Source organism: Erinaceus europaeus, chromosome 12, assembly GCF_950295315.1.
Source record: "Erinaceus europaeus chromosome 12, mEriEur2.1, whole genome shotgun sequence".
Classification (NCBI taxonomy): domain Eukaryota; kingdom Metazoa; phylum Chordata; class Mammalia; order Eulipotyphla; family Erinaceidae; genus Erinaceus; species Erinaceus europaeus.
This window is the reverse complement of record NC_080173.1, coordinates 35,329,385-35,357,353: the sequence shown is the minus strand read 5'-3', so window position 1 is coordinate 35,357,353 and position 27,969 is coordinate 35,329,385. Positions and strand designations below refer to the sequence as shown.

Here is a 27,969-nt window from a genome sequence, read left to right as displayed (position 1 = left end):
CTCAGATCACTGCCCTCAGGAAAAGACCCTCAATTTCTCCACAGCACAGGAGGCTCTTTTTGGAGGTAGCTGCTATTCACCTCTCGTCTCTCATCTCCTTTTCCCTGACTCTGGGACAGGGCTATTTTCTGTTTCTTCCACGACTTTCATCCTCTGTGCATCAAGTTGACTTATAATACCCATCAGTTTTGCTGGTCATCACCTCTAGAAATACCTCCCCTAAGCCTACTTCAGAAGGGATTAAGTTACTTCTACTACCTTCCCCAGAGCCCTGTATCCACCCCACAAACCCCTTTTCATCACAGTTCCCACCTCTATGAAAGGTAAGTAACCATGTGCCTTCTTGGCTTTCTGTGCCATTAGGTAAAGTGCTCTTGTGAGAAGCGTTGAATCTATAACTTGAGCTGTAAGTAAAAAGGAGTGAGTGGAAAGGGTGCAGGTTTCATTGGAATAGATGGAGGGGGATAGAAACCCCAAACAATTCCTATCTACGATGAACCAGTCTGGAGTATGTATTATCTTCATGTGATCATGTAACTCTTCCTGATTTGCATTTACTTTTGACTGCTGTTGTTTATGTGAGTGGAAGAATAGGATAAATGTTCACTTTTGGAGCTGCTAGTGAAGCCAACTTGATCTTTTATTTTTTAATTACTTAGTAAAATATACTCATTGAGGTCCTCCATGTCCTTAGTTATACGTATGCATCATTAGTAATAAAGGTCTCTGGGCGGTATGGAATTTATTCTCTTACTATACCTCAGCTTTTGGAAAAGCAGGGGCCTTTATGATACTTTTGTTAGCACCAAAAGTCAATCACAGAAAATTGAAATTTTATCCATTAGCTAAAAATCCCTGATTAACATAATCTACAAAAAGGTATACTATACTCTATCTCTCTTGACATTTCTGAAGAGTTTATCCATGGAGAGCTTGAAAAAAAAAAGTCCTTGATTGACCAGTAATAGTTTGAATAGTTTAATAGGAATATGTAAGTATAAAAGTATAATATGAAAACCACCTTTAACATATTTTAGCAAGGTGGTAATAAGGAATTCTGTTTTGTCAGTCATCTGGATCACATTAACAATAATGTGGATTAAATAAGAAAAATATAATAAGATTTTTGCTGTGGGATATGGAGATATTATAACATAGCAGTTGTGTTTTGTTTTTTTTTGTATTAGATTTTCTTTTTTCTCTTTTTCCTATCAGGGAAATACAAAGCAGTCAAATGCTCTTCTGCTGATCTTGTCTCTACTAAGTAAAGTAAAGCCAACAGTTCTTACCTTCAAGTTAAAGGAGAAACCAGAAAATGACTGGACAGTAAAAAGAGGAGGGATTTTCTCCTTCCACCAGACCCACACAGCAATGAATCATAATCCAGAGGGGTCTGGGTTCTCATGCTCAAGCCATACTAGGAAGACAAAATTAATCAGGGGGATGAAGAAGCTATTAAAGGAAAAATGCTACATTGGGGGACTTTATGGAAATAAGAATCAGTGATGGAAAATCTTGCCTGCATACATTGCACAGAAACACCGTCAATGTTTACCAAATTTCTGTAACCATAACAGGGACATGAACAGATTTCTCCCAGGCCATACTGTTTGACCAGTATGCTCTTTTTTTTTGCCTCTTTACTTTTGAAATAGCTACTTTTATGATTCCCTTTTCACAGATAAGGAAACAAAGCCATGACTGCTCATTTAGTGAGTGGAGGAAAAATACATAAACCCAGGTTTCTGATTCCAGTATCCTATTATTATTGTAAGGTTCCAGGCCAGATGCAAGAAACAATGAGAAGATAAATGAGATGTGAGTAATTAGAGTACTTACTATAACTTAGTATGGGAGAAAACAGAAGAGAAGAGTTTGGTTTGCATTAAGTCCTGAGGTTGATGGAACATCCTCTAGTAGAGGGAAGAGATAGTGTGTGTATGTGTGCTACTTTCTTTATTCTTTTTGTTTTTCATGTGGGGAGGGCAGAAATCCTATTTGAGATATAATTATCTTAGATTATTCTCAGAAATTATCAACTTGTGACAGTCTATTTAGGGAAGCTAAGAGCCAAAGCTATACACTCACATGTAATGTTGTGACACTTCTGGGAAAATGGGTCAGTTTTTGAGTATCTACAAAGTAACACACATATACACAATATATTGCCACAGCATCAATCCTGCCTTGGAAATAAGTCTCCTATTCTCCAGGCCATTCATCTGATCAGTTCTTCTGGCCATCCATCTGCATTCAAACAAAACAGTGATGACAATCTTTTCCCAACTTTGATGAAGGGACCTCCTTCGGTTTTTATTTATAGACAGAAAATTAGTAGGTCACCATAGAGGGTTTGGCCACTATTTTTACACCTACTCATTAAATCTAATTTTATTTCATTTTTAATTGTTATAAAGAATGTCAGGGCCCCTCCCCATCTTCTTGCTCTCCCCAGAAGGTCACCTGCAGCTTCAATAGGCAGTCCTTGAGCCTCTACCCCTCTCTCTGCCTAAGGACTTCCTCTAAATACAGGTACAGACTTGGCCAGGGAACAGGACAGATAACAAGTATTGGGGAGCTCATTACCTTAAAATAGAGTCTAGTCTATGAGGAAGATAACAGATCAACAACCAGCAACCTGTTCCCTTGGTGAGGCAACAGGATAGTGTGTTCCAGAATCTTTTTGTAGGTCCCCCTGATTATGATGGGAAATTATCTGTTAGTACATCAATGTTTCTCTCTTCCTGTCTCATATCTTCACTGCCTTAGCATGCTTCTTATGACCACCTCTCAAATAAACTATCCATACTAAGTCCTTGTTTCTGTTTTTGTGGGGATACAGAATAAAAAAATCCAGAACTTTGGTGAAGGTTGTGGTGATTTACCTGCACCATGTGTGGGTAAGAATATGCCGCTGAAATCCTACAATTTCAATGAAACACTGATACATCACTAATAAAAATATTAAGAAAGAAAAATGTCTTGCTGAATGAGTCCTCACTCTGTGTCTAATTTGTGCACAGTACTAGCATTCCTGTTACAACTTGGCTTTAGCTCTCTAGATGTCTCATTACCTAAGGAGACCTATCTTTCACTTGCTGTAGGGAAATAGCACATGTCTAGCATGAATTCTGTTTCTGCCAAGTATTTACCTTGATGTCCCAAGTGGACTGCTTTTCCAAGACTTTTAGCTCCTATAGCTAGAAAATGGGTAAGCGAGGAAAAAATGTCCTTAGATTCAGCCAAGCTCCATGAGAACAAATGCTGGCTTTTCTTATTTATTGCATAGCCTGTGCTGATTTTTTTTTCTTTATTTTGAAATCTGGGGAGGGGAATTATTCTGGTCAACTACTTCCTGCTGCCATCACAGAAACTCAAGAATCCCAGAGGGTTATGGACAACAGCTGAAGCCAGGAGCATCATTGGCTCCATTCTGCTACTAACCAAAGCAGTTGGAATGTAAGTGGGAGCAAATGCTCTATGTACTCTACTAATAATGCAGAAATTGGCATTGTCAGTAGTGATGCAAAGAAGACTGAACCTATGAAATGGATGGAAGGGATAATTTGGCATTATCAATAATAATATTCATTGCTTATTTAGCCCTTACAGTCGACAATCATAGCACCTTGCTATTATTTCACCAGTTTTGTGATGTTTGCTAGATGAGGGGCTATATTCAAAAATTTTACATAGTTACTTTGGTAACGGAATAAATCCATAGGAATCAAGAGTAATCAACATGCACATACTCTGAATATCAGCTCTTGGAGAGGCTGTTATTACACATCTGCTTAACAGATGAAACTGAGGTTCAGAAAAACTGAGAAACTGGGGCTAAGTGGTAGTGCACCTGGTTGAATGCATATGCTACAATGAAGAAGGACCCAGGTTTAAGCCCCTGGCCCCCACCTGCAGAGGGAAAGCTTCACAAACAGTGAAGCAGGGATGCAGGTGTCTCTGCCTCTCTCCCTCTATATTTCCCCTCCCCCACCCAATTTATCAGTACTATCCAATAACACACACACACACACACACACACACGAAAAACTGAGAAACTTACAAAGATCAATGACTGGTAGATGTGGGTCTTTGACTCCACGCTCACCCAACCCCTCACCTGCCCAGGTTAACCTACTGCTATCTTACACTGATTTCCTTAATTAAAAATATTAACTTTTTTAACCTAATTAAAAAAGACTGGCTTCTTCATTAAAAAGAGACAAATAAACAAAACAAATTTAGTGCCAGTGTGGGTAGACTGCCTAACTAGAAAATATCATGTCCTGAGTTCAATACCCAGTATCATAAATGCCAGAGTAATATTCTGATTCTCTCTCATAATCTTTTAAAAATTGAAACTTAAGACTGATCTGGAGGACCAGGAGAACAGTTCATTTGGATAGTGCATGGATTTGCCTGGTATATGGTCCAGTTTTAAGCCTCGCAGCCAGTGCACTGAAAGAAGTTTTATTGCTATGTTCTCTCTCCGTCTTTCTCTTCCTCTCCCTCTCCCTCTCCCTCTCCCTCTCCCTCTCCCTCTCTCTTTTTTTTTTAAAGACTTATCTGGAAATGGACTTTCTGGACATTGATTCCAATCAGAGCTGAGAAGAGAAATAGCTCACTTCTTATTTTAAGGTTTTCTGTGATAAGGATGAAACTCAGATATATTAGAAAATCTTGTGCAAGTCCCAAAGGAATTCATATTGCTGGTAAACACTAAAGTAAATTAAAATGGTATTATCCACAGTGCACACTAACATGCAGTGTTTCAACCAACAGAACAGTTTCAAACCTAGGCTTAAACACTAGCAGCTGCAGACAGTCAAGGAATTTCTAACATCCTGAGCACAGGAGGGTTTGGGGGAGGGGTCCCTAAAAGATTCTACCCAAAGTTACTTAGTTAAGCACAGGTCTGTTTAATTAAGTAGTGGGCAGCACATGCTATACTTAGCTTTTAAACACTTGTAAAGTCCTCTTCATTCATTTATCTTGCTTGTCACTGACAAGCTCTTCAAGGACTGTAACAGTATGCAGAGTATGAAGAGCCTGGGTAAACAATGCATATTTTATGTGGAGTCTAAACTGTTTTTAACTCAGAGAGTCAATAGAGGGTCTCTGAAAAAAAAAATCAAGCTCTCCTACTAAATGAAGGATACATTCTGGCATGACTATTGTGAGTTTTTTAGTAAACAATCTCCAAAATCAAACTCCAATGTTTTAAATAAAAAAAAAAAGATCTTTTAAAGGAAATGTAAGGGAAGAGAAGGAGGCTGAGAAGAAAGAATAGAAGGCAGAAAAAAAAGAATGGGAATAGGGAAGGACAGAAAGAAAATAGGAAGAAAGAGAGAGGGAGGGAGGAGAGGAGAGGAAGAGAGAAATAAAAGAGGAATGAGAGAAAATGGAAGGCAATTTGCAGGCATTGGATTACAGCTCCTAAAGCTATACTGATAAGAGAGGTAAAAGATGTTTATCAATTCATATCTTCAACAAATATTTATCACTACCCTAGGCAAAACTAGGATTAACAAGATTACCTCAACTAATGGGGAAAATCCTCAGGCATAACAGAATAACAGATTTGACCAATAAAGTGGAAATGATAGTGTGAATTGACTTCTGCATAGAATGGAAGGAGACTGAATAGCCCAACAGCACCTGAGAACTAAGGGACACAGAATCTTAGTAAGGACAAAGAAGAGAAGCATCCTTGCACCTGGAGGTAGACAAGATGATTCACAGAGAGTGAATGGATTTGTTCATAGTCATAAATTCACTTTAAGATGTATTTGAGTAAACTATAACAAGCACAGAAAACAGGGAATTCATAGGACACAAAAAACCTCAAGAAAGCAGTTCTCAAAATGACTGATACTGGAAAAGGTTTTCCTTGGAAGAAAAGGCCTAAGCAAGTGAGAATGAATTGGGCTGCAGACCACAGAGGCTAGAACTTGTGAATAGCCTAGAAAGAAGGAATGCATCCTGAAGAACCGTTAGAAGGCAGAAAGACATTCTCCTGCAGGGGGTTCCAACCTCATTTCAGGAGTGAGTGTGGATGAGAGCTGGGCCTGCTCCCAGTGCTGGAGCCGAGTAGAAAGGCACACACCCAAGAGCACCTCGGCACCTCACCCCCCACTCCAACTCCCCCTTTCAAAACAAAACAAATGATAGAAAAAGTGAGAAAAGAAGGGAGGGTGTGAGCAATGCAAAACATGTGGTGAGGCTGCTGGCCAGTGCTGAACACCAGCAGAACCCCAGGAGAGTGGTGGTGAGATGAGGAGGAGAGGTTTGGCAGGGTTGAGGGTGCCTGGCAGTGGGAGAGCAAGAGGAGGACACAGAAAGAGAGTGAGAGTGAGGGCCTTGGACAGAGAACAAACCCCTCTTCCCAGCTGCTCTCATACTTGACTAAAATGACTGGAGAAAATGTAAACACATTTATTAGTAGTTTTCCAATCAGTTGAAAAACAAATGGGAAGAAAGAAATGGCAGTGCAGTGTCCAAAATACCAAATCTGTGAGGCATTCTCTCTCACTGGGCTGCTTGCTGGGCTACCTTCCCTCTATTTGGATTTCAGACCTATACTTGCTTTATATGGGATGTTCTGAACTGCACTAACCAGGCCCAATTTAGTTCTGCAGAGAAGAGAAGAGTCTGAGTCACATATTCCACTCTAGCTAGGTCTCCATCTGCAACACCCCACACCCCAGCCCCTGCCTATGACACATAAACAAGACAGACACATCATTGGCAGCTTCCCGCCCCTCACCCTAATATGCTCCTCCAAGCTGATAGGCCCCCAGCACACACAAATAAAAACCTACCTAAAACTGCCACCTTGCCTCTTTGCCTCCTGAACGCCTTACCCCCAAAGAAGAGAGAAAGCAAACTTAGGGCTGTGACCATAAGAGAAATCAGATTTCCAGAAAGGATGAAATGAAACTTCTAATTTCATCTGGGAAGGCTCCACAGATTGAGTTATACTGTCACCGTCCACCCCACCCACTAGATTAAATTCATCACATGGGTACATTTTGAAAACCTGTCTCTTAGAACCTGTTTAAGGTAGAACCTAAAAAACCTGTTTGGGTTTTTTGTTTTGTTTGTTTGTTTGTTTTATGACCCTGCAGTTGAAGCAATAAAAAGATCCAAATGTATTTAAACTTAAATAAAATTACACTGAACTATATAATGTCTGTTCACAACACCAGAAGTTTTAGTTTCTCCAAAGTCTGGGTCATCCATGAGAGAATACTGGACATGCAAATGCCATGTATCATGCTTATGCTGGTAGAAAACAAACAAAGAAATCCTAGCACAACCATTTCTCCCAAACAGGAATTCCTTGTGAGGTAGCCCTGGTAAAATATATTAGCACTGCATAGGGGACCCAATACCTTATAAGACAATGCAATAAAACTCACTGGGGTAGTTCCTGCATCCCTATATATTGTAAGCTTTTAGATCACAATTTCAATGCACTTGTCCTCATTCTGCTCCTTTTAAAGAAGACTGGGTCTTTTGAAATGCAAATATATGTATGTCCTTTATATTTAGCTTCTCTGTTCTAATCACATTTGCCTTCCCCACTCACTGTTTTCTATTTCTTCTAGTTCACTCTTTGCGACCATGTTTCACATCTGTACTTATGATATCCATCTTGGAGAGTAAATGCTTAAACAGAGTTTGAATTCTATTATTCACATGCAGTACAGGTGTTTACCTAAATAATGTTTAAAAAAACTGATTTCCTCACATGTGCTTGCAATGATAACTAACAAATTTGTAATTTATTAAATTCTAACTTCTAATGCACCACAGAATTTTACAACTATTTTTTCCTTTTTATTAAATATTTTGATTAGTTTTGTGTTTACTTATTAGATATAGAGAGATTAAGAGGGAAGGAGAGATATTGAGGAAGAGATAAAGAGAGACACAGCACTGCTTCACCACTCATGAAACCCCACCCCACCCCCCCATAGGTGGAGGCAAGGGCCTTGAACATGGGTCCTGGTACATGGTAACAAATTTGCTTTACCAGATGTTCCACCACTACCACCCCTTTTCCCCCCTAAATTTTATTTATTGGATAGAGACAGAGAGATAAACTTTGCCTTCTCATTCTGAATATTTACTATGTGGTTGTAATTACACCTAGTCCCCGCTTCTGAGAAAGTTAGACTTCAGAATTTTTTTTTTGATTACTTTAGTGGACCTTCCAAGTTTTGAGACATTACACTTTAAAAAATATATAAATTAATAAAAAATAATAATGAAAAATATTTTTTCAAAAAGTGGTGGCTCACTTTTGATTGAGTACGATTATCACCATGTCCAAGGACTTGGGTTCAAGGACCTGGGTTCAAGCCCCTTGTCCCCACCTGTAGGGGGAAAACTTCAGAATTGGTGATGCAATGCTGGAGGTATCTCTCTTTCTATCTCCCCCAACCATCTCAGTTTCACTCTGTATCTATCCAATAAATGAATAAATACATAAGACATATATAACTAACATATATAACTAATAAATAGAACAAAACAAATTCCATCTCTAATGTGGCCTAACTACATGAAAAAAAAAGTCAGAGTCCTCTGTCAGCCTCCCCAAGGCAGTGATATGGGTTTCTACCTAATCTGTCTGGGGTGGAGTTATTCAAGCAAAACAAAGCAAACAAAACTCAATAAGGCAAAAACAAACAAAAAAAACAAACAAACAAAAACGAAAAAGCAATAACAACAACAAAAACTCAATAAACTTATTAGGAATCCTAAAGTGTGGATATTTTCTTTACTTCCTATTAATCACAATGATCAACATCCCTGCCAATGTTCACACATATTACCACATGTGAGAATTTAGGTTCAAGTACCCAGCTCCCACCTGCAAGGGGGAAGCTACATAAGTGGTGGAGAAATGCTGCAAGTGTCTCTCCTCTCTATGTCTCTATCTCTCAGTGTCTCATCCTGTATAAAAACAGACTGGTGGGAATGGTTGAGTTGTGCAGGCATCAAGCCTCAAGTGGGGGTGTGGGGGTGGGGAGGAAGAAAGAGACAGAGAGACAGAGAGAGAACCCTTACTTCTTGCATTAGAGGAAAATGGTGCTGAACTAATTTTAACTTGGGGGAAGAAAACCCTGAGACTGACCTTTGGGCACTTAAGACTCCTGATGTCCTCCCCTCTTTTTGTGAACTTCAACAGTCCACAACTAAATGGAACACTCCTACATTGGTCACAGCTTGCTGCCTTTCAACCTGCTACTTCAAAATCCTGATTGTTCATAACAATCAGCATCACCAGTCTCTCTCTGGTTAGGCAAACCAATACAGTAACCTCTTCTAGGAGAGAGTTAACAAACCTGGCCCCTTTCACATAATGAAGAATGTGTACATTTTATCACTGCAAGGAGAAGCATGACTGTGGCTATGCAGGATAGCTGGATATGAAAGGAAAGCTTCCCAAATCTCCATCAGGCTCTGAACAAATACACCAGTGCCAAATTCAAATTCCTCCCCCAAGAGCTCCAAGGTCCTCAGCTGGATCAAGTCTCTGTCCATCTGAGTTTTGCATCAAGGGCCAAAGATTGGGAGTATCTCTGCTGGGTCTTTTCAAGTTGAGAGACTTTAATAGCACACTCCAAATTCAGGAAATATCTTGTAATAATATGGCATTGCAGTAATGTATAGGCCAAAGTCATGCAAAAAATATTTGTCTCATTCCCACATACTGAACTTGGTAATTATATAGGAACTTGGACATTAAGACCCAGACATAAAGGAGTGGGTTAAAAAGCATAATTATGGCTCAGAAACAGCATATGCCTGGGGGCACTCAAGCCAGGTCCAACTCGACAAAACCAGAAAACAGCACCCAAAATCAAATGATAGGCTGCTTCTCTCTCTCTCCCTCCCTTGTACTCCCTCTCTCCCACCACTTCTTCTCTCCTTTCCCCCACCCCCTTCCTTCATTTCTTTATTTCCCTCTTGTCTCTTTCTCCAGTCTTGGAAAATAACCCATAAAAAGAATAATGCACCATAATTATTATTTAAGGGGAGACACCAGTGAAAATGGGCAGCAAAATAAGGTTTCTAGTTCTAAAAATTCAGAATGAATGGTGAAAATATCTCTTAGGCCCTGAAACTTTGCGTAGGGTAAAGTTTGACATTTGTAATACAGAGGAAAGACTGAATTTCCATATCTCACAGGCATTATGGTTAAAGGAAATTGTTATTTTATTCCTGGTATGGTGGGAGCAGGGGTGTTTTAATGAAAGAGTCAAACCACTACTAACAACAGCAAGTCTTTGACAGATGCTATTTCTTTCAATATCATTTGGAGGTATTGCTGTAATTAGCCAGTGATGATTTAGGTGTTTCATGAATGTACCCAAAGGTGTGCACTCTAGGCAAATATGTGTGTGTCAATGATCCCAGAAAAGTTAAAGTATCCTATAATGGAAGGGCATCCTGTTCAGGGCTCAGTCCTGCCTTGTGCTGTGAGCTACAGGGATAGGGTCTGGTCTCCAATAACCTGTCAGGGTCATTAAGTAAAGACTTTGATCTGTAAAAAACAAGAAAGTGTCCTCAGAGATGCTCAAATCCTCATGGGCAGAAAGAACCTATCAACATAATCTTGGAAGTAGTAAACCAAAAATGCTGGTTCCCACCTTGCTTTGTATTGACAGTCTTTATACCACACTCTTCACTAGAAATACATATTTATTACATATTACCTTGTTCTATTTATTATTATTATTATTTTTATATGGTAGGACAGAGAGAAACTGAGAGGGGAAAGGAGGATAGAGAAAGAGAGATACCTATACCACTGTTTTACCACTCATAAAGTTTCCCCCTTACAGGTAGGGAGCTGGGGCTTGAACATGAGTTCTTGAGCATGATAACATGTGTGCTAGCTAAACTGGGTGTGTCTCCCCTAACACCCTTTATTTTGTGCATCAAGTAGAAATAGTTTAATTGACAAACAAGAACCACTCTTCCCTCCCCAAACAACGTATCTTTTCCCAAATTCCTCCACAGAAATTCTTCCCAAAGATGGACCATGTCTTTATCCTATATGTTAAAATACATCTCCATTTTGACATGAGTGGAAATAACCTATCCTTGCTAAACTGAGCCCTACCGTCTCCATTGTATCTGGACTCCAAATGGGCCCTGTTAAGACAATTTCTAAAATGGGCAACATCCTAGAGTAAAGAAAACTGTAAGTGTAGTCAGAAGGTGTGGTTAAAATGGTCAAAGTCAAGCCACTGAAAAACAGCTTAACTACTAGCAAATTATGTGGTCTCTCTGATTCTGTACAAATGGCACCAGTAGACTGATGGAGGTTCAAGAAGGAACTCTGGGTACCTGAGTTTAGTCTGAGGCTTCTTGTTACTTTTTATGGCCTGGGAATGTCTGGGACAAGACTCAGCTCTTTTTTGTACTCAATAAACTCTGTTGACCAATTGTTTCTCTTATCCATTATCATTGTGTGCTCTGTACTGACAGTGTCTTTCAGCTCCTTGTACCAGTCTCCAGTTATATCTCTTCTGCTCACATTTGCAGCTAAAAGTCATCCAGAATCTTGTCACTTTACTCACGTTTACAGTCCCTGGATTTGCAAAGCTATCTATAGATGGAGCAGATATTCAGAGAAGAGACCTCAGGATTTCCACCATTGAGCCTTACTGGCCTCCTTCATTAGATTGGCACCTCTCAAATGCTTGTCTGTCAACCAGTCACAGCATCTTTCCTTCCCCTGAGATTCGGCATGTATATGGCAAAAGACTGACCCAGGACTTGCCATTTGGTGAAGATCTATGGAAAAAACTTACCACATCATGCCAAAATAGAACCAGGTTTATAAATTGCTGCTGAAATTAATAGAACTGTTTTACAAATTACTACACACAGGGGGTAAGGGTGGCCTATATGGTTTAGCGCACATGCTATAATGTGCAAGGATCAGGGTTCAAGCCCGTAGCTTCCACTTGCAGGGGGAAAGCTTTGCCACTGGTGAAGCAATTTTGCAAGTATCTCTCTGTGTCTCTCCCTCTCTATCACTCTCTTCCCTTTCAATGTCTGGCTATCTCTATTCAATAAGTAAATAAAGATAATATGAAAATAAAAATCAAGACACATATATACTTTTTTACTTCTTTCTATTTTAAAAATATTTTTTATTTCTTGGATAGATAACAGAGAAAAACTGAGGGACAAAGGGAAAGAAAGAGACACCTGCAGCACTGCTTCACCACACATGAAGCTTCCCCCTCTGTAGGCAGGGACTTGGGACTAAATCCCAGGTTCTTTAGCTTTATAAGATGAACATCCTACCAGATGTATCATCATCCAGCCTTATTTTTTTACTTCTTAGGATAGTCAGAAGCACTACAGAGAATTAAAAGAGAAAATCATAGCATGTAGCATTTTTATAACCCCTCTTTTATTTTTATTGTTATGTGTGACATTTTTTAAAAATCTGTAAGTATGTGGGGTCTAGAATTGGGAATCCCTTCTATACTTAGAAAAGCTCCAAAGCTTCTGTCTTGTCTCAGCACATCACCACTGAAGAATCAGGAATGCTTTCTCCTTCCTCCTTTCCAAGTATTCTAACATCCTCCAGGATCATCTTTAAGATGCTGGGATGCTTTCATGCCAGTAATGATCTTGATATCATTATGTAAGAAATCCAGCATAAGCATATACCAACTCTGTCTCTGAGTAAGTATGTGGTTTTCATATGGTTTGTTCCAGCAGCTCTTTCTTTGATTTGTATTTCAGCAGTGTAAAAGATCTGAAAAACAGCCTAAATATCCTGGCAAATGATCAGGTGACTATTGTTTTAACCAGAGAAAGAGGCCTCTGGTTTCCCCAATTTATCCCTATATTCTCTAAGTCTGACTAAGAACAGCATATAATAATGAACACAAGCAAATCAACAATCATCAGAATGTAGACCTCAGGTTTTCCTGCAGGTAAAGAGAACAACTGCCTACAAATCAATCAACAGCTTGAAAGCACAAGGGGGGAAAGATGCTGTGCTGTTTCCTTGATTCCTATCTGGATTCCCAGAGTTCCATGGGACATTCCAACAGCAATTTGGCTTTCTTACACAGTGCACAGGGATTAATGTGTCTCAACAGAATTTCATAAAGGAGAGATGGGGACAGTTTTGGTCCTGTGCTCAGAAGAGGCTAAGCATTGGAAGTGGTTGAGAGCATAGAATCAGGGTTTTTCAATCTTAATTTTTTTTATGTGACAACTTTTCTGAAATATCACTCCAGGGATAAAAATAAATAAATTTCCTCTTCTATGACACTGAGAATTGATTGGGAGGGAGGTTACCCAAGAGGATTCCTGCTCATAAAAATATGGAAAGCATATCTGCTAAGACGAATGTATTGTTATGAACAGAAGAGATCTTACCTAAATAATTTTGCTGCTAATATTACCAAATGATTCAATAGCCCCAAATCTGATCAGAGTTGTAAAACATGATGACAAGATGTGAGATCCTTAAAGATGATTGAGTTCCCAGCATTCATGGATAGGCACAAAACGGTAAGATGGTGATAAAAGAGTAAATAACATGAGAATAGCTTTTCACTCTAGCAATTTAAAATATTTAAAAATAGCTTCAAAATAACTGTTTGGTAGCAAAAAGGGGAGAATCTGTTACCTTATTTATTTGGGAAGCAAATTCCATGAATGTAAGTAAGTAAAAAGACAGGCTCTTCCCACGCCCATGCATACAGAGATGATCTAGTCAAGTTCCCTGAGGTGCCTGACTTCTGGCCAACATGTAACTCTTTCTACTCTGGAGTAAGTAAGGACCAAGAATAAGAAGGATGTTCTGGATGTGAAAGCTTGTGACTGCCCCAGTGTCCTCACTGAGGACACTTTCAGTAGAACTTTCTCTAGAGTTATTACTAAACTAAAACATCACCTATCACTCTATAATTGCCCTCTGAAAGATATTGTACCTTTCTGTCTCCTCAACTCTTTTGGTCTTGATCAGAACATTAAGATTTGTTGAACAGCAAGCTTTTTAAGTGGAAAGAATTTTAAAAAAATCAAACATCCTGGTTTATTTCACAGACAATGTTCTCAGCTAAAGTCTGATGCTTTTCTTCCTGTGGGGGTGTGAGCCACAGTTGGCCACGATTCACCAAAGTTTCCACCAGCTAACAATAAAAAATTATGTCCCATTCTAGAGAAACAAGAGAAAAATTAGAGTAAAGTTGTGCATTTCCTTTCCAATCCCCAAAGACAATCTGAAGCACAGGCTCAACATGCCAAATTAAGCCATGAGAATTTATCCATATCTAATAAGGATTAGCAAATGTTACAACACTGAGTTAGGCCTTGACATAATTTATATTCCTACTTATAAGGCACTGGTTTCAGCATGGTTTCATTCCAGGCCTGACATAAGAGGATGTATACAGCAGTCCTGCAATGTCCCCTGAGAACCACAATTATGTGTGCAGCAAACAGGAGGGCTCTTCACCTGACAAAAAGGTCTCTTTATATGGTACCAGGATTCTCAGAACTAGAATGTTGTAACAGAGTTAAAACACTAATGACCATGGGGAGATGCAGGAATTTATCACTCAAGCCCCAGATAACCATTTCTAGAGCAGAGAGCCTGGTAATGGAACCCACTTTGCCTTTTCTCAAAGCCGAATGTCCACCTGCAACTCGAAAATTTTTGGAAACAATTCTGAACTCTATATTTGGAGTTAGAAAGATTAAAACTCCTAAACTTAAGACTTGCCAGCTCTTATTGGGTCTACTTCATTCCATTTCTCATCCATTCTTGCCAAAAGCACAGAGTCAACTGGGACATTTGCTCATAGTATCTGCTATTAAGATAAATCAGCCATACTCAAGTGTCCTTGGTTCATAAAAAATAATCCCCAGGAGATGACTCTTCCCCTTTCAAAATATCTTTTTTCCCCCTTCCATACCAAGGATTGCATCACTAGGAATCTAAGCAACAGAAAGCCTCTCCCTGGAAGCTCAGTCTCAACTCAAGAAGTCTCAGAAGACTCTGGATTCAACAGACCTCCCAGCAGTATATGGGCAGACAAGATTGGGCCTGGGAGTCCTGGACACTCCTTTTTTGGAAGGCGGATATTTGAACCTTTACTGAACTGGGTTCTTTCAAAGCAATGTTTGCACCTTCTGCAGTATTTATTTTTCTTCAAGGATAAATCAGGGTCTGGTTCCCAGAAAAGCAGACAGGAGATACCTATTTATGAACATTGCCACTCAAATTCTTTCTTCTTTGGTCAGGAAAACAAGTCATAGGGAGCAGGTTTGTGTCAATAGATTGTCACTAGAGACAGTCTGGGACCGTCATTCTTAGAAGCACAGTGCTACATTGTGGGGAGGAGTGAGACAGTCCTGTCATTGTACTTTAGTTCTGAGATCAAGATCCTGTACGTCCTTGGAGGTTTTAAAGAACTTGGCTCAGAGAAGAAGATTCATGATAAGAAATCTCTGTGATTTATAGGTAGAAAATACTGTACTAGTTTTACAGGAAGATAAATTGACCATCACAGGATTAAAAATTGGAAATATGTCAGGATCACAAGAGTCAAATGAGAAAATTTCAGAGCCATCCTTCTTCGTTGTTCTTCAAATCTTGAATTTTCAGATCTTTCCTGATGAGAAGACAGCAATTGTACTGCAATAGGGGAAACAAGGGATGTGCTATAAACTGGTTCAATGTACACATCCTGGCTCTGCCTGTCATTAATTCTAAGTAATGTTTCTACACTCTTTGAGTTTTTGTGAGGACTGTAGTAAAACAACCTAAATATGATGCTTGCCACAATATCATTTTTAAAACATGCTAGCTGTGTTTATATCTCATCAAACACATCTCTCCTATCCAACTAGAGACTCCAGGAGAGCAAAAATGTCTTTGCCAGGACACTCACAGAATGCTTAATATTGATCAATGTGTTTGTGAGTTGCTGGAAATAGTCTTAGACTACCAGATTCACAATGAACAGAGCTGTCTGTTAGCTTACTCCCTTTACACTGCACATAGGGAAACTTAGATGTAAGAGGAAGATAAATGAACTGCTTAAGGTATCTCAATGTATTAGAGCATAGAGCTGGATCAGAACTCCAATCCCTAGATCCATGCTCTGCAGGCACTGTACTTTCCCATTATCTGCTAGGGATCCCCCCAATGAGTTATGGTGTCTGCTGTCTTTTTCAACATCCTGCTTTCAAGATGACTGCTGCATAAGACACTGGGTTTTCAGAGCACTGGGTTTTATAATCTAAGAAGACTCTTAGAATCCAACAGAAACTCTGCTTGGCCTTCTGACTCAGACATCTGCTTTCAGTACTGGCACCTAAAGGGACTTTTGGCACAACCAAGATAGCCCAAAGCAGTAGAGTTTCAGGTTGATTTCTATGCTGCTTGTTACCCTAGAAGTGCTGTACAATGAGAAAGGGGAAATAAATAAGCTTTGAGATGATCAGCTAATTGCAAGCTTCTGGAGTTTATGAATCATCTGGATAGACACCTTCTGAGATGCCATTCTTTCTCTTGCTCAGTATTCACTGTTTTCTGAAATGACCTCTCTGTCCAATCTGAACTTGTAACCTCTTTGCACTATTTCACCTCCAGACTGTAACAACAATTATCTCAATAAAGATATGCTGGCTGTTTTCAAGGGCCATTTCTCAATGGCTATAGCAGGGCAGAGATAAGAGAGTGGGCTTTGAGTTGTTGTGTGCATATTTTTCAAAAATAATCTCATCTAAACATTAGTGTTGTGGGGTTCTGGCTCCCCCACCTTGTCAATTTAGCAACTGCACTTGGAGAAAGGGGCAGAAATGAACAGATTCCATCTCTCTTTGCTGTTATTTGACCCCACTGAGGACTCCCTCATCACTCCTGCTCCAATCTCCAATGGGTCTTTGCTTAATGTCTCTTCCTCAGGGAGTTATTTTAGAAACGCCATACTCGACATTGTTCCCTAGATAACCTTACAGAACATCATCTTTATTCTTCCTCATAGGATTTATCATTCCACATGTATAACCCTAGCTCTAAACCTTAACTCTAACTCTAACCCATCTATCTTAATTGTGTTTCTTCTTTTCCTCAACCATTAGAAGTTCCCTAGAGGCAAGGATATTGTGTTTTGCTCACTGCAGTATCTGAGTATCAGAACAACATCTGACACATAGTATTTGCTCAATGAACTAATCACTTTTTCTAATGTCTTCTCCTCAACAAGTTAATTTTTTAAATATTCCTTTGCTTTTGCCTACTCAGTTTACTAATCACATACACAACCTGAACTAGGCATCTGCCAAGAATCTATGAATGGCCTATTAACAGTCTAATCTGACAAAGTTAGCATGAACATTTAACATTCACATAAAATGTTTATAAATGGGAGTTGGGTGGTAGCGCAGCGGGTTAAGTGCAGGTGGCGCAAAGTGTAAGGAATGGCGTAAGGATCCCGGTTCAAGCCCCTGGCTCCCCACCTGCAGGGGAGTCGCTTCACAGGTGGTGAAGCAGATCTGCAGGTGTCTGTCTTTCTCTCCCTCTCTTTGTCTTCCCCTCCTCTCCATTTCTCTCTGTTCTATCCAACAACAACACCAATAATAACTACAACAATAAAACAACAAGGGCAACAAAAGGAAATAAAGAAGTAAAAAGAAAAAAATGTTTATAAATGTCAATACTTTATAGAAAGAGTTAATTACTTTTCTTTTTTTTTGTCATTGAGTCTTCACCATTCTCAGGTAACTTTTCCAGACAGAAGCACAGAGATAAATGGGTAGTGAGCATATGGCAGCACTGTAGCTAAGTTGTACCCATAAGAAAGCAAGCACATTACCTAAGTGAGCTATCTTGCTGTCCCTAAAATTATTAAAGTATCAATAACTCTAACATTTAAATTTCAGAGCAATAATCCTAATGAAAATAATAGAAAAATAAGTTATGCACTAAGATTTTCATCAAATGTGATTATAAAGTGAAAAACTAAAAATGAATTAAGTCCTAATAGCAGGAGAATGATCAAATTAAGTATGACAACAATGGAAATTATCCAACCAAGATATATATTTTTGATGCTTTTTAAAGACATGGGAAAATTCACATAACATTAACTGTTGCTAAGGCTAAAAAACCTTTATTATGAAGCATGTCATGTCTTTGTTCAACTATGTATGTAGACAATGGAATGTAGGAAACTATAAATCTTAATGACAGTTATTTAGAGTAGTGGAATTATGGGTAATTTTAAGTTTTTATTTACATTTTTCTAAGTTTCTTTAATGAGCATATGTTATTTAATGATAAGACACTTATTTACATACTTTCAACTGTGGAAAAGCATAATTTACATAATAGGGATGATTACATTAAATCCATATTACTTTGATGTAGTACATTACTTAGGATAAGTTAAAAAAAAACCAGTCAATATGAGTTATTCTGGAACTTCTAACTCTGTCTTCTCACTGTTCCAGAGGAAGAAAATATTTTTAAATTGCTTCTATCCTAAAAGAATATAATGTTGAATTATAGTAAAGATAAGAACACCGGAAATACAGACATTTGTATTTGGAAAGTTATCATTCTGTAATCATGAAAGAGGAAGATAAAAATCATTTTCCTGATAAATCATTATTCAAAAAAGTATGCGTATGCATGGGGAGGGGTTTCTTAAGTCAGAAAAGGGCATCAACAGCTTTTACAATAAAGCTGATAAATCACAAATGAGGATTTTCTTTTTTAACACAGTTGTTCAAAGGGGCAGTATGAAGCTAAAAAGAGGGAAAAGAACTTTTCAACTTTTCTTTCACTTTGAAATTCAGCATCACAAAGATACAAGGGCAGGAAGTCAGATCTTTTTTCAATTCATCTGAAATGATCAGGTGAAGACAGCCTGAAAGCATTTTAAATTATATGATGAGAGGAAGAAAAGGAGGGCAAGAAAAGAGGTCTTTGCAGAAGCCTGTTTTTATGTGTTAGACGCTGAAGAAAATGGAAAAACTAAAGGGAGGGAAGCTTTTTGTGTAGGCATCTTGAGAATGAAAAAGTTAGCAAAGTAAGTGCCAACCTTTCTTGACTGAAAGCTAAATTCAGCTCACTTGCTCAAGTCCACAGTCCCTTTTACCCTCTGACAGCAAGATGCATTAAGAGATAAGTAGCCCTCCCCTGTCTGTTCATGTGACCTAGGGCCAGGGTGGGGATAGGCTGGAACCTGCAGGGCAGGAGGGATAGGGAGTTTTGGGCAGGGCCACAGAATAAAGCTTTTTTCTGTTCCTTTTTAGTACCAGATCATGGAAGGTTATTACCTAAAAGACATACTTGGGTACCAACTTATAGGTATGTGACCACATTAGAACTTGGAAGGTAGGCCCTGCCCATCTAGGGTATCTTTGCCTCATTCCCCTATCTGTTTACTCACCTCTAAAATGGGATTAATCACATCTAGTTTGTAAAGTCACTAACTATACAAATTGAATGAGACAATTTATTTTAAAATTCCTAACACAGTAAATGATTTACTATTTAAAAATTAATACTGGTTCTAAAATGTGAATTATCAAAAAATATCTTGATGAGTAAGAAAGTAATACATTTTACAGTTTCCAAAACACACACATACTTTAGAAGCAACACTATTCTTTTTTAAAAAAATTTTTATATATAAAAAGGAAACACTGACAAAAAACATAGGATAAGAGGGGTACAACTTCACACAATTCCCACCACCAGAACTCTGTAAGCAACACTATTCTAAGATGCTCCCAAATCTACACTCCCCAACAGCCTGATTCTTCCTTACCCAAAGTAAAATGGCTTCTTGGTCACTGGTACCTTGGAAACTTTTTTTCCATATACACTCTTTACTTTGGTGATAGACTTGAATGTTCTTGAGGCAGTAATGAACAGGTTAAAGTCAAGGGTATTGCAAACATGTCTAATCCAATAAAAGGTTTGGTAGAACATGCGTTATCACTTAAAGAATAAATGTTTAAAAATAGAGCACAGATGTGAAATTTGAATGAGAGAGAGTGAGAGAAAGAGAGAGAGGGAGAAAGGAGAGACATTTGACATTTGTATGTTCTCTATTTTTTTCACCTTCAGCTAAGTCTGCTATTCTGATGTGCACTGCCAACAGCTAGGTAGTGTAGGGGTACTTCGAATTACTGGCAGATGGCTTTGAAACTTAAACTATAGACCAAGCTCTATCTTTACATACTTATAAAAGGCAATGCAAATTTTAGTGTTTCAAATTTTTCTATTTAGAAGAGCAAATAGAAAGTATCTCTACAACAATCAATAGCTTCATGAGAATGCTTGAAAATTTAATAGACTGTATCATGACTGAGTAAACATTAGTCACAAAAGATGGAATGTGAATTACCAATCTAAATGTCAGAGGAATTCTATTTCCCTACTTCTTCAGGGAATAGTCTCTGACTTCTCCAGGAAGCAAAGATTTTTTTGAACCTTTGCAATTGTTTTAAAGATCTTCAGTTTGGATTCCCAATGCTTCAAAATAAGAAAGAAAGAAAGAAAAAGAAAAATGAATATATTAAGTGTTTCAAGATGTATCTTATCTGTGCTAAAGATGATATTAACCCGCTGTTTATTAGACATTTTGTCCTGCTTTATATCTTACTGCATTTCAGCCACCAAGTTCCAGATGCTACTATGATTCCATCTTACTTCCCTGGACTGATGACTTCACCAATTCTTCCTAGAAATTTACTTCTAAAGAGTTCTACCCCACTAAGGAAAGATAGAAACAAGCTGGGGGTATGGATCAACCAGTCAACACCCATGTCCACTGGAGAAGCAGTTACAGAAGTCAAAACTCCTGCCTTCTGTACCCCAAAAAGAATTGTGGCTCATACTCCCAAAGGTGTAAACTATTCCAGTGGAGGGGACGGGACACAGAACTTGGGTGGTGGGAACTGTATGGAATTATACCACTAATATCTTATAATTTTATAAATCAATATTAAGTCACTAATAAAAAATTAAAGGTGATATAAACCCAGGCTTCAAGAACAAAGTCAATAAATATGCCAAGAGCACCATTTACACCAAAGGTACTTCATATGATTTAGAGGATAGAGTTAGAGATTTTTAAAAGTAGAACATCAACAGTCAGGAAGAGGGTAAAGGCCAGTGCCCCATGCTCTGGAATGATGTTCTGAATATCTCCTTTCTCTGTCTCTCTCTCTCTCTCTCTCTCTCTCTCTCTCTCTCCCACTCCCTCTCCCTCACTTTTGTCAGTATAAAATTCTCTCTAATATGAAATAGATATTTATTTGAAAAGTGGTACATCAGAGTCAGCTCAAAGTTCTCGGAATATGCATATCAAATAGGGAGCTGAGAAATATATAGCAGAGTAATGATGATGGATTTACCTCTATAATATTTCTATGCAATTTTGTGCTGCAATTGACAAACCAAATGAATTCCTTTAGCATTGAGGTGGAGTCACCTGCTATCTAGAGTGAGAAATGCAGCCAGGCAGTGTTGACTAGTGTTCTGATCAGTTTTACTTGGACACTAGGAAGAAACCATTCTCAGAATAACAAACAAGTACTTCTGGTTTTAGTTCCATGAGAATGATCTGGCCTTGGTATGCAGAGGAGATATCAGTGTATTTCTGTATTTAAAGGAGAAATTATCCAGAATGTATTGTAAAGACACTTTTCATTGAAGTCAGTGATACACAGAGATGTGGCTAGCTAAATCTACTAGTGGGGCATGAACAGCTTAGCCCAGTGAGAATCTGCAGTGAAAACCAATGCATTTGCAATTCAGCAATTCGATCTGAGGCAAGTCTGTGATGCATTACACTGCTGGGATCAAATCAAACTTTTCTGGAGCTCATCCAACCACAACAGGAGGCTATGGGAACCCTCCAGCTCAGAGTTCCTCCACTGCTGTTTAATTGTGTTCACCTCTTGAACCATAAAGGGTAATTAAAAGTCATCTGCATACAATGTGATGGAAGTGTAAATGGAAAGCACAACCTTGCGTAGTGGGGAAAGAAAAGCCTGCTTAGGCCAGAAAGATAGCTCACTTGGATAGTATACTTGCTTTGTCATGAGCACAAGCCAGGTTCCAGCCCAGCCCCCATCACACTGAAGGAAACTTCCAGTGTTGTGGCATCTTCCTGTTTCCCTGTCTTGGGCTTTCTATCTGAAAATGTCAGACTGGAAAATCCACTGACAAAAAAGAAAAGAAAGCTTGTTAACCTGCTTATTCTGATGCTTTCTACTTTCCTTGATAGGATAGTTCCACCTCTGATGAGATTGTGTAGTTTCCTCTTTACAACCATTTCTTATAAACAAATGGCAAGGCAGCTTTTGCTTCTCCTACTCCTGGTCACACCAGTTTGGTTAATTCTTAAAGATAGTCCTTTGACCCTCTGGACAACATAGGAGAGGGAGAGACTACCTTCAAATAGATTATGCTATGTATACCTGGCATATCCACCAGAATATTCACATGGACATAGAGTTTCTTTCTTCTTTTTAGTATCTTTATTTATTTATTGGATAGAGACAGTCAGAAATCAAGAGGGAGGGGAGAGATAGAGAGGGAGAGAGACAGAGAGACAACTGCAGCCCTGCTTCACCACTAGCAAAGCTTTCCCCCTGGCAGGTGGGGTCTGGGGGCTTGAACCTGGGTCCTTGAGCACTGTAATATGTGCACTCAATCAGGTACACCACTACCGAGCACCTCTTTCTTTCCTTCTTTCCTTCCTTCCTTCCTTCCTTCTTTCCTTCCTTCCTTCCTTCCTTCCTTCCTTCCTTCCTTCCTTCCTTCCTCCCTTTCTTTCTTTCTTTCTTTCTTTCTTCCTTTCTTTCTTTCTCTTTCTTTCTTTCTTTCTTTCTTTCTTTCTTTCTTTCTTTCTTTCTTTCTTTCTTTCTTTCTTTCTTTCTTCTTTCTATTGCCCCAGAGGGGAGTAATACAGAGAAGCAGTGGACTAGTCTCCTGGTCTTAGTTTCTTCCTGCTTGTAATTCATCAGTGTGTTTCTTGGTGGCCAAATACAATGCCCAGAAATGGTAGAAAAAGAGGAAAGAAAACCAAGCACCATTTATCTCAGATCACATATGGATTCTAGCCTGTTCTGAGAAATAAGCTGGTTCTAATTTTAACTAAACAATAGTGTCTGGCCCTCATTTTATAAAAGGCATTTTCATCAAGGATGTGCCTATCACTACTTCAGCACACAAGGGAGCATGTGGGAATAAGTCTTAGGGGGTAAGATTTAGTTTTAAGCTTTCTTCAAAAACCCTTTAGCAGCAGGAAAATCCAATGATTTCAGAATTAATTATTTTGATGTCAGTCCTTTCTTTAGGAGTAGAAGAATTGGCAAAGGGAGGTGAATCCCAGACTGAAAGAAGTAAAATGGTAATTCTCAACAATGCATTTTAGAACTAGTCTCCTTAGAGAACAAACCAAGTTAAGTTTAAAAAAAAAAAAAACTTAACTCACTTTCAATTGAGACACTCTCCACCAAATTGCTAAAATCTGGAGGCCAGATTTTTTAAAGAGATGGAATAAAAGATGGAGGTGTGCACTTGTGAATAAGTGGAATTGAGGAGAATGCAATGGTTGGATATGCTTCTATGTCTACAACCAAACTATAATTAGTTCTTCATCCTTTTTATGCAGAAAGAAACAGAAAATATACATATATACATTCTGGCACAAGAAAACATATTCTGGTAGTAAAAACTACTGTTTTTTTTTTTGTTTGTTTTTTTTTACCTGTAGGCCATGCTTAGCCTAGAACCAACCCTTGAACACCTAAGCAGTATCATAAAAAATCTTTTTGCTGTTTGTTGTTAGACTTAGTTGGAACTTTTGAACTCATTTCATATCATCTCTTCTGGCTTCTCCTGACAGATGTTTACCAGAAACTTAGGTATTTCTAGGAAAATTGACTTAGGAATCACTCAGAAGTTTTCAGGGAGGAAATGGAAGAGATTCTTTTACTATACAAGCAGTCTCTGCTACATTTGGAAACTTGGGATTTTATTTAAGAAGAATCCCCTAGGGCCTCCAGGTGGTGGCACATCCACTTGAGTGCACAGGCATTAATAACCATGTGCAGGGATCTAGCTCAAGCCCTTAGTTCCTACTTGCTGGCAAGAATTTATATGAGCAGTGAAGCAGGTCTGCAGGTGTCTCTCTTTCTCCCTTTCTATCTTTCCCCCTCAATTTCTCACTGCCCTATCAAATTAAATAAAGAGAAAGAATCCCCTAAGTTGGGTGGATCTGAAGTATATAGAATGCAGTAAAGCAATTCAGAGGACATATTTACAATGAATACCACAGGGAATGGCCTCTCGGAGCAGTCTCTTATACATGTGAAGAAAGAATATGGTACCATTGAGTGATCATCACTTGGAAAACAATCTCACCTCTTCTACTAGCTCCTATAGGTTGGTAGTAGCTACCTGGGATATTGTGGTAAGGATTATGAAGTTACGTTTTGTTCAAAGTCATGGCTGCTCAATGACATCTCTTTATAAATAAGCTGTCTGAGACTTCAACCCCTCATTCATTTTTACATTCAGTAAACAATTGCATTTTTTGCCACTATCTTTTGGCAATTGTATTATGTGTCAAAATAAATGGTTAGCAAAGATATTAAAACATTTTCAGTCCTCATGGAATTCATAAACTATCAGGGCAGATAGTTACTATTCAAATGATGACAAAGATGAATGCAAAATCATATCTGTTATAGAGCAACTGAGTGATATTATTAATACAGGAGTCCCAAGTTGGGGATTTGACCCAATTGAGAAGTCCTGGAAGGAGTTTTTGAAAACGTGTGATTGGACTGAGTCTGTATGGATGAATGGGTGAGGAAATAAGGTGAATTGCTCCTGGTAGAGGGAACCACATGTATGAGGCAGAAAGAAAATCACTTTGAATATCTATGTTCCAGTGGTAAGGAAAGTGAGAGGTAAAAACTGGGGGATGAACTGTATCATAGGATTTACATTTTTAATAGGGCATGCATCTACTTACTGGAATTAGAATCTAATCTTGAAGCTATCTGTATTTTTCCAATGCACAGCGATCATTCTGAGTAGGCCAGAAGCCAGGTGGCGGGCACTGTTGTCCACTTGTCTTTCTACTGAAAGTATGGGAGGATTTGGACTCCAGGATTAAATTGCTGAGACTCCCAGAAAGTCAATGAGGGTATTTTGCCAAAAAGTTCTGATCCCCCTGGAAAATTTCATCAGCTGTGAGCTGTGACATGCCAATTCTCTGAGTTCTTATGACTTCAGCAGACGTGGCAATGCTACTTTTTTAAGAAAGCTAAACATTGGGGTTCCTTGGAAACTGAACCAGAGGGGTTTGGAGAACAGGGTCAACAAGATAGCTTTAAACTGTACCCTCTGGCTGATATCCAGGATAGAACACCCTGTCCTGAGGCCAGTGTATTCTGCTTCCTAACTGCAGAGATTTTCACTCTAGACTAGACTATTCTTAGCAGATGTACAGTAGCCCTACCCCACCCATGGCCATTCTGATGGCAAATTTTCTTCATCTCCTTGATCTATATTTTTCTATTCCTACCATATAATTTCCTTATTTATTATGCTATAGTTGTTTCCTTCAATGAAAAGTAAGCTCTACTTTCAATGAAAAGTAAGCTAACTTCAATGAAAAGTAAGCTCTGTAAGAAAGTTTTAAAATCTACTTTTACTGCTGCTATATTTTGGAATACATCCATGTGTTATAATGCCTAGCAATATAATACAAAAAAGCATTCAATGAATAGTTGTTGAGTATAACTTAACCATGGCACTTGGTCTCACCAATTATTTTCCAGCCCCCTTATCCCTTTAGTCCAGGTCAGCTTAGTATCCACAAGTTAAGGTATCAGAACTGACTATCTCTGATGGTATCTGTTAGGTGAAAGGAACTCAGCTTCTATGTACCTCTGGTTATTTCTGATATCAACATCAACCCTTCTTGTTTTGCTAAGAGTTGTTGAGTTAATATATGCAAAGACCTTATCCTTGTGCATGGCAAGTGGTGAGGATGTAACATAACAGTAATCATCAGTAAAGTGTTAATTATTATTGACAAGCTCAAACAGCTGGAATCTAAGAGCTCTAAGCAGTCCAGTCTTTAAGAACGATTACTCTCACAGGTGCCTTTTGACATCTACTTCAGGTTTACAAAGCTTGTTACTATGAATCCTTTCCTGAACTTGATGGTTTACGTATGGACTATCCAAAACTTGAACTCTTTCAAGGATGAGTTGTGTGTCTTGGGCTGGTTGTTGCGCACTCTTCATCTCAGTTGTGGTCCCCAGAATGGAGAGGTGGTTCTGGTCCCAACTACAGTTGTTCTGTGAGGACTATGGGACAATTTTTTTGAGGGACACTGTATACACATGCTGGTACAGAGAAATCACTCAACAAAAGGGCATGCTCCTCTAATAATCTCTTAGAATGATTATCATTTGCAACAAGATACAGAAATTCACATTTCTCCTGCTCAGTGGCAGGTAGGGTGTGAGAAAGGATTTCAAACCTGAGATACAAGGAGCCCACTCTCTTCCTCCACTGCTTGTTTTTCCACAACAGTCCTTTAGACCCTGCCTTCACCCAGGCAGGAGCCTAAGTCTGAATGGCTGGGGTTTCCCAAACCTTCCATGATATCCAAAACCAAGCCTGTGATGAATAATGAAGGCTTTGTGCAATTTTCCAGGAACAAATTGAAGGGCTTCACTCAATCCTTATTGGAATCCAGGAGTGCATTTTCATGATGTTGGGGAAGAAAAAAAAATAGTAGCATTCCTTAAAAAATTCCTTGCTAGGAAAAGTAGAAGGAGATATGGGGGGCAAAGTACCTAAGACATAAAAAGAAAAAATATCTACTATGATTGACAGTAAAGTCCCTGGCAGCTTTGGCTTTGCAATAGTGCCAGGTCACTGCTGAAGAGATGTTCCTACACAGAGGTCACCAAGTCTGGAACCATCAGGCAGTGTCTAATAAATAAGTCTGTGGTTTCAGAGTTCATGACCACCAAGTATAGGAAATCATCAAAAGTGGTAAAGGTAAAATAGATGTAACTCTTATGTATCCCCAACCCTCCATAGCAAGGACAAGTGTCTCCTTAACAGCTGACTGACCTGAGACCTTTGGATCATATATGCATCGTAGCTGGACCCGTGGTACTTGGTCGCAATATCTGGACTGTAGCCAGCATCACAAGTGCATGGTATATTCGAGCTCAGGGGCTGTTTCCTAGGTCTATAAACCTGTAGGAGAAAGCTACAATGGTTAGGTGAAGGAGGCGAAGGAACAGCACACACAGGAAAGGAACCAGGAGAAAGCAAAGAAGGAGGCTTGTCTTGACTTTCTTTGGTCAAGTGGGTAGAAAACTCACTGTAGAAGATGTTCAGCCCCAAACAAAGAGGTCAGATGTAAAGCGGTCCCTGACCCAAGGCCCAGCGTTAGCAAGGCATGCTGCTCTGTGGAATGACCCCAATGTCTCGCAGTGGCTGGGACCCTCCCATTGGAGAAGAGGACACCCAGGCATAGCAGACGTCTCTCTCTCTCAGAAGGAAGTCCTGTGAAAAATGGACTTTGACTTTGGGCCTAAGGATGCCTTTTCCTTCCTAAGGAGAGAAAGGTTTGGCCCATCTGTGAGTGGAAAGTCCTTTTCCCTTTGTGCTTTGCTTCCACTCAACCTAGCAGGTTGAGAGTCAATTCCATGGGCTGAAATTGATGTGGACATACCCTACATGGTACCAAATGACACTTCAAGAGAGCTTCAGAGTCACATTTGGCCCTAAGATGTGGCAGTTGCCTTATAAGAATATAGACCAGTGGACCACAATCTTTACTGAATAGGATTCATACCAAAGCTAGAATCTCAGTAAATGTTTTTAACTATTACCACCAA

General features: G+C 39.0%; 1 protein-coding gene across 7 annotated transcripts in view; it reads right to left on the bottom strand.

The window, feature by feature from the left end:
- The window catches only part of ERC2 (ELKS/RAB6-interacting/CAST family member 2), a 1,141,350-nt gene that overhangs the window by 107,284 nt on the left and 1,006,097 nt on the right, over positions 1 to 27,969 (bottom strand). For 4 of the 7 annotated variants that reach the window (XM_060203088.1, XM_060203089.1, XM_060203090.1 and 1 more), the window contains one exon: positions 27,194 to 27,322. The exons of the other annotated variants lie outside the window; for them this stretch is intronic. In XM_060203088.1, coding sequence (XP_060059071.1) covers positions 27,194 to 27,322 — 129 coding nt within the window. The remainder of the gene's footprint in view (positions 1 to 27,193; positions 27,323 to 27,969) is intronic. 7 annotated transcript variants of the gene reach the window in all.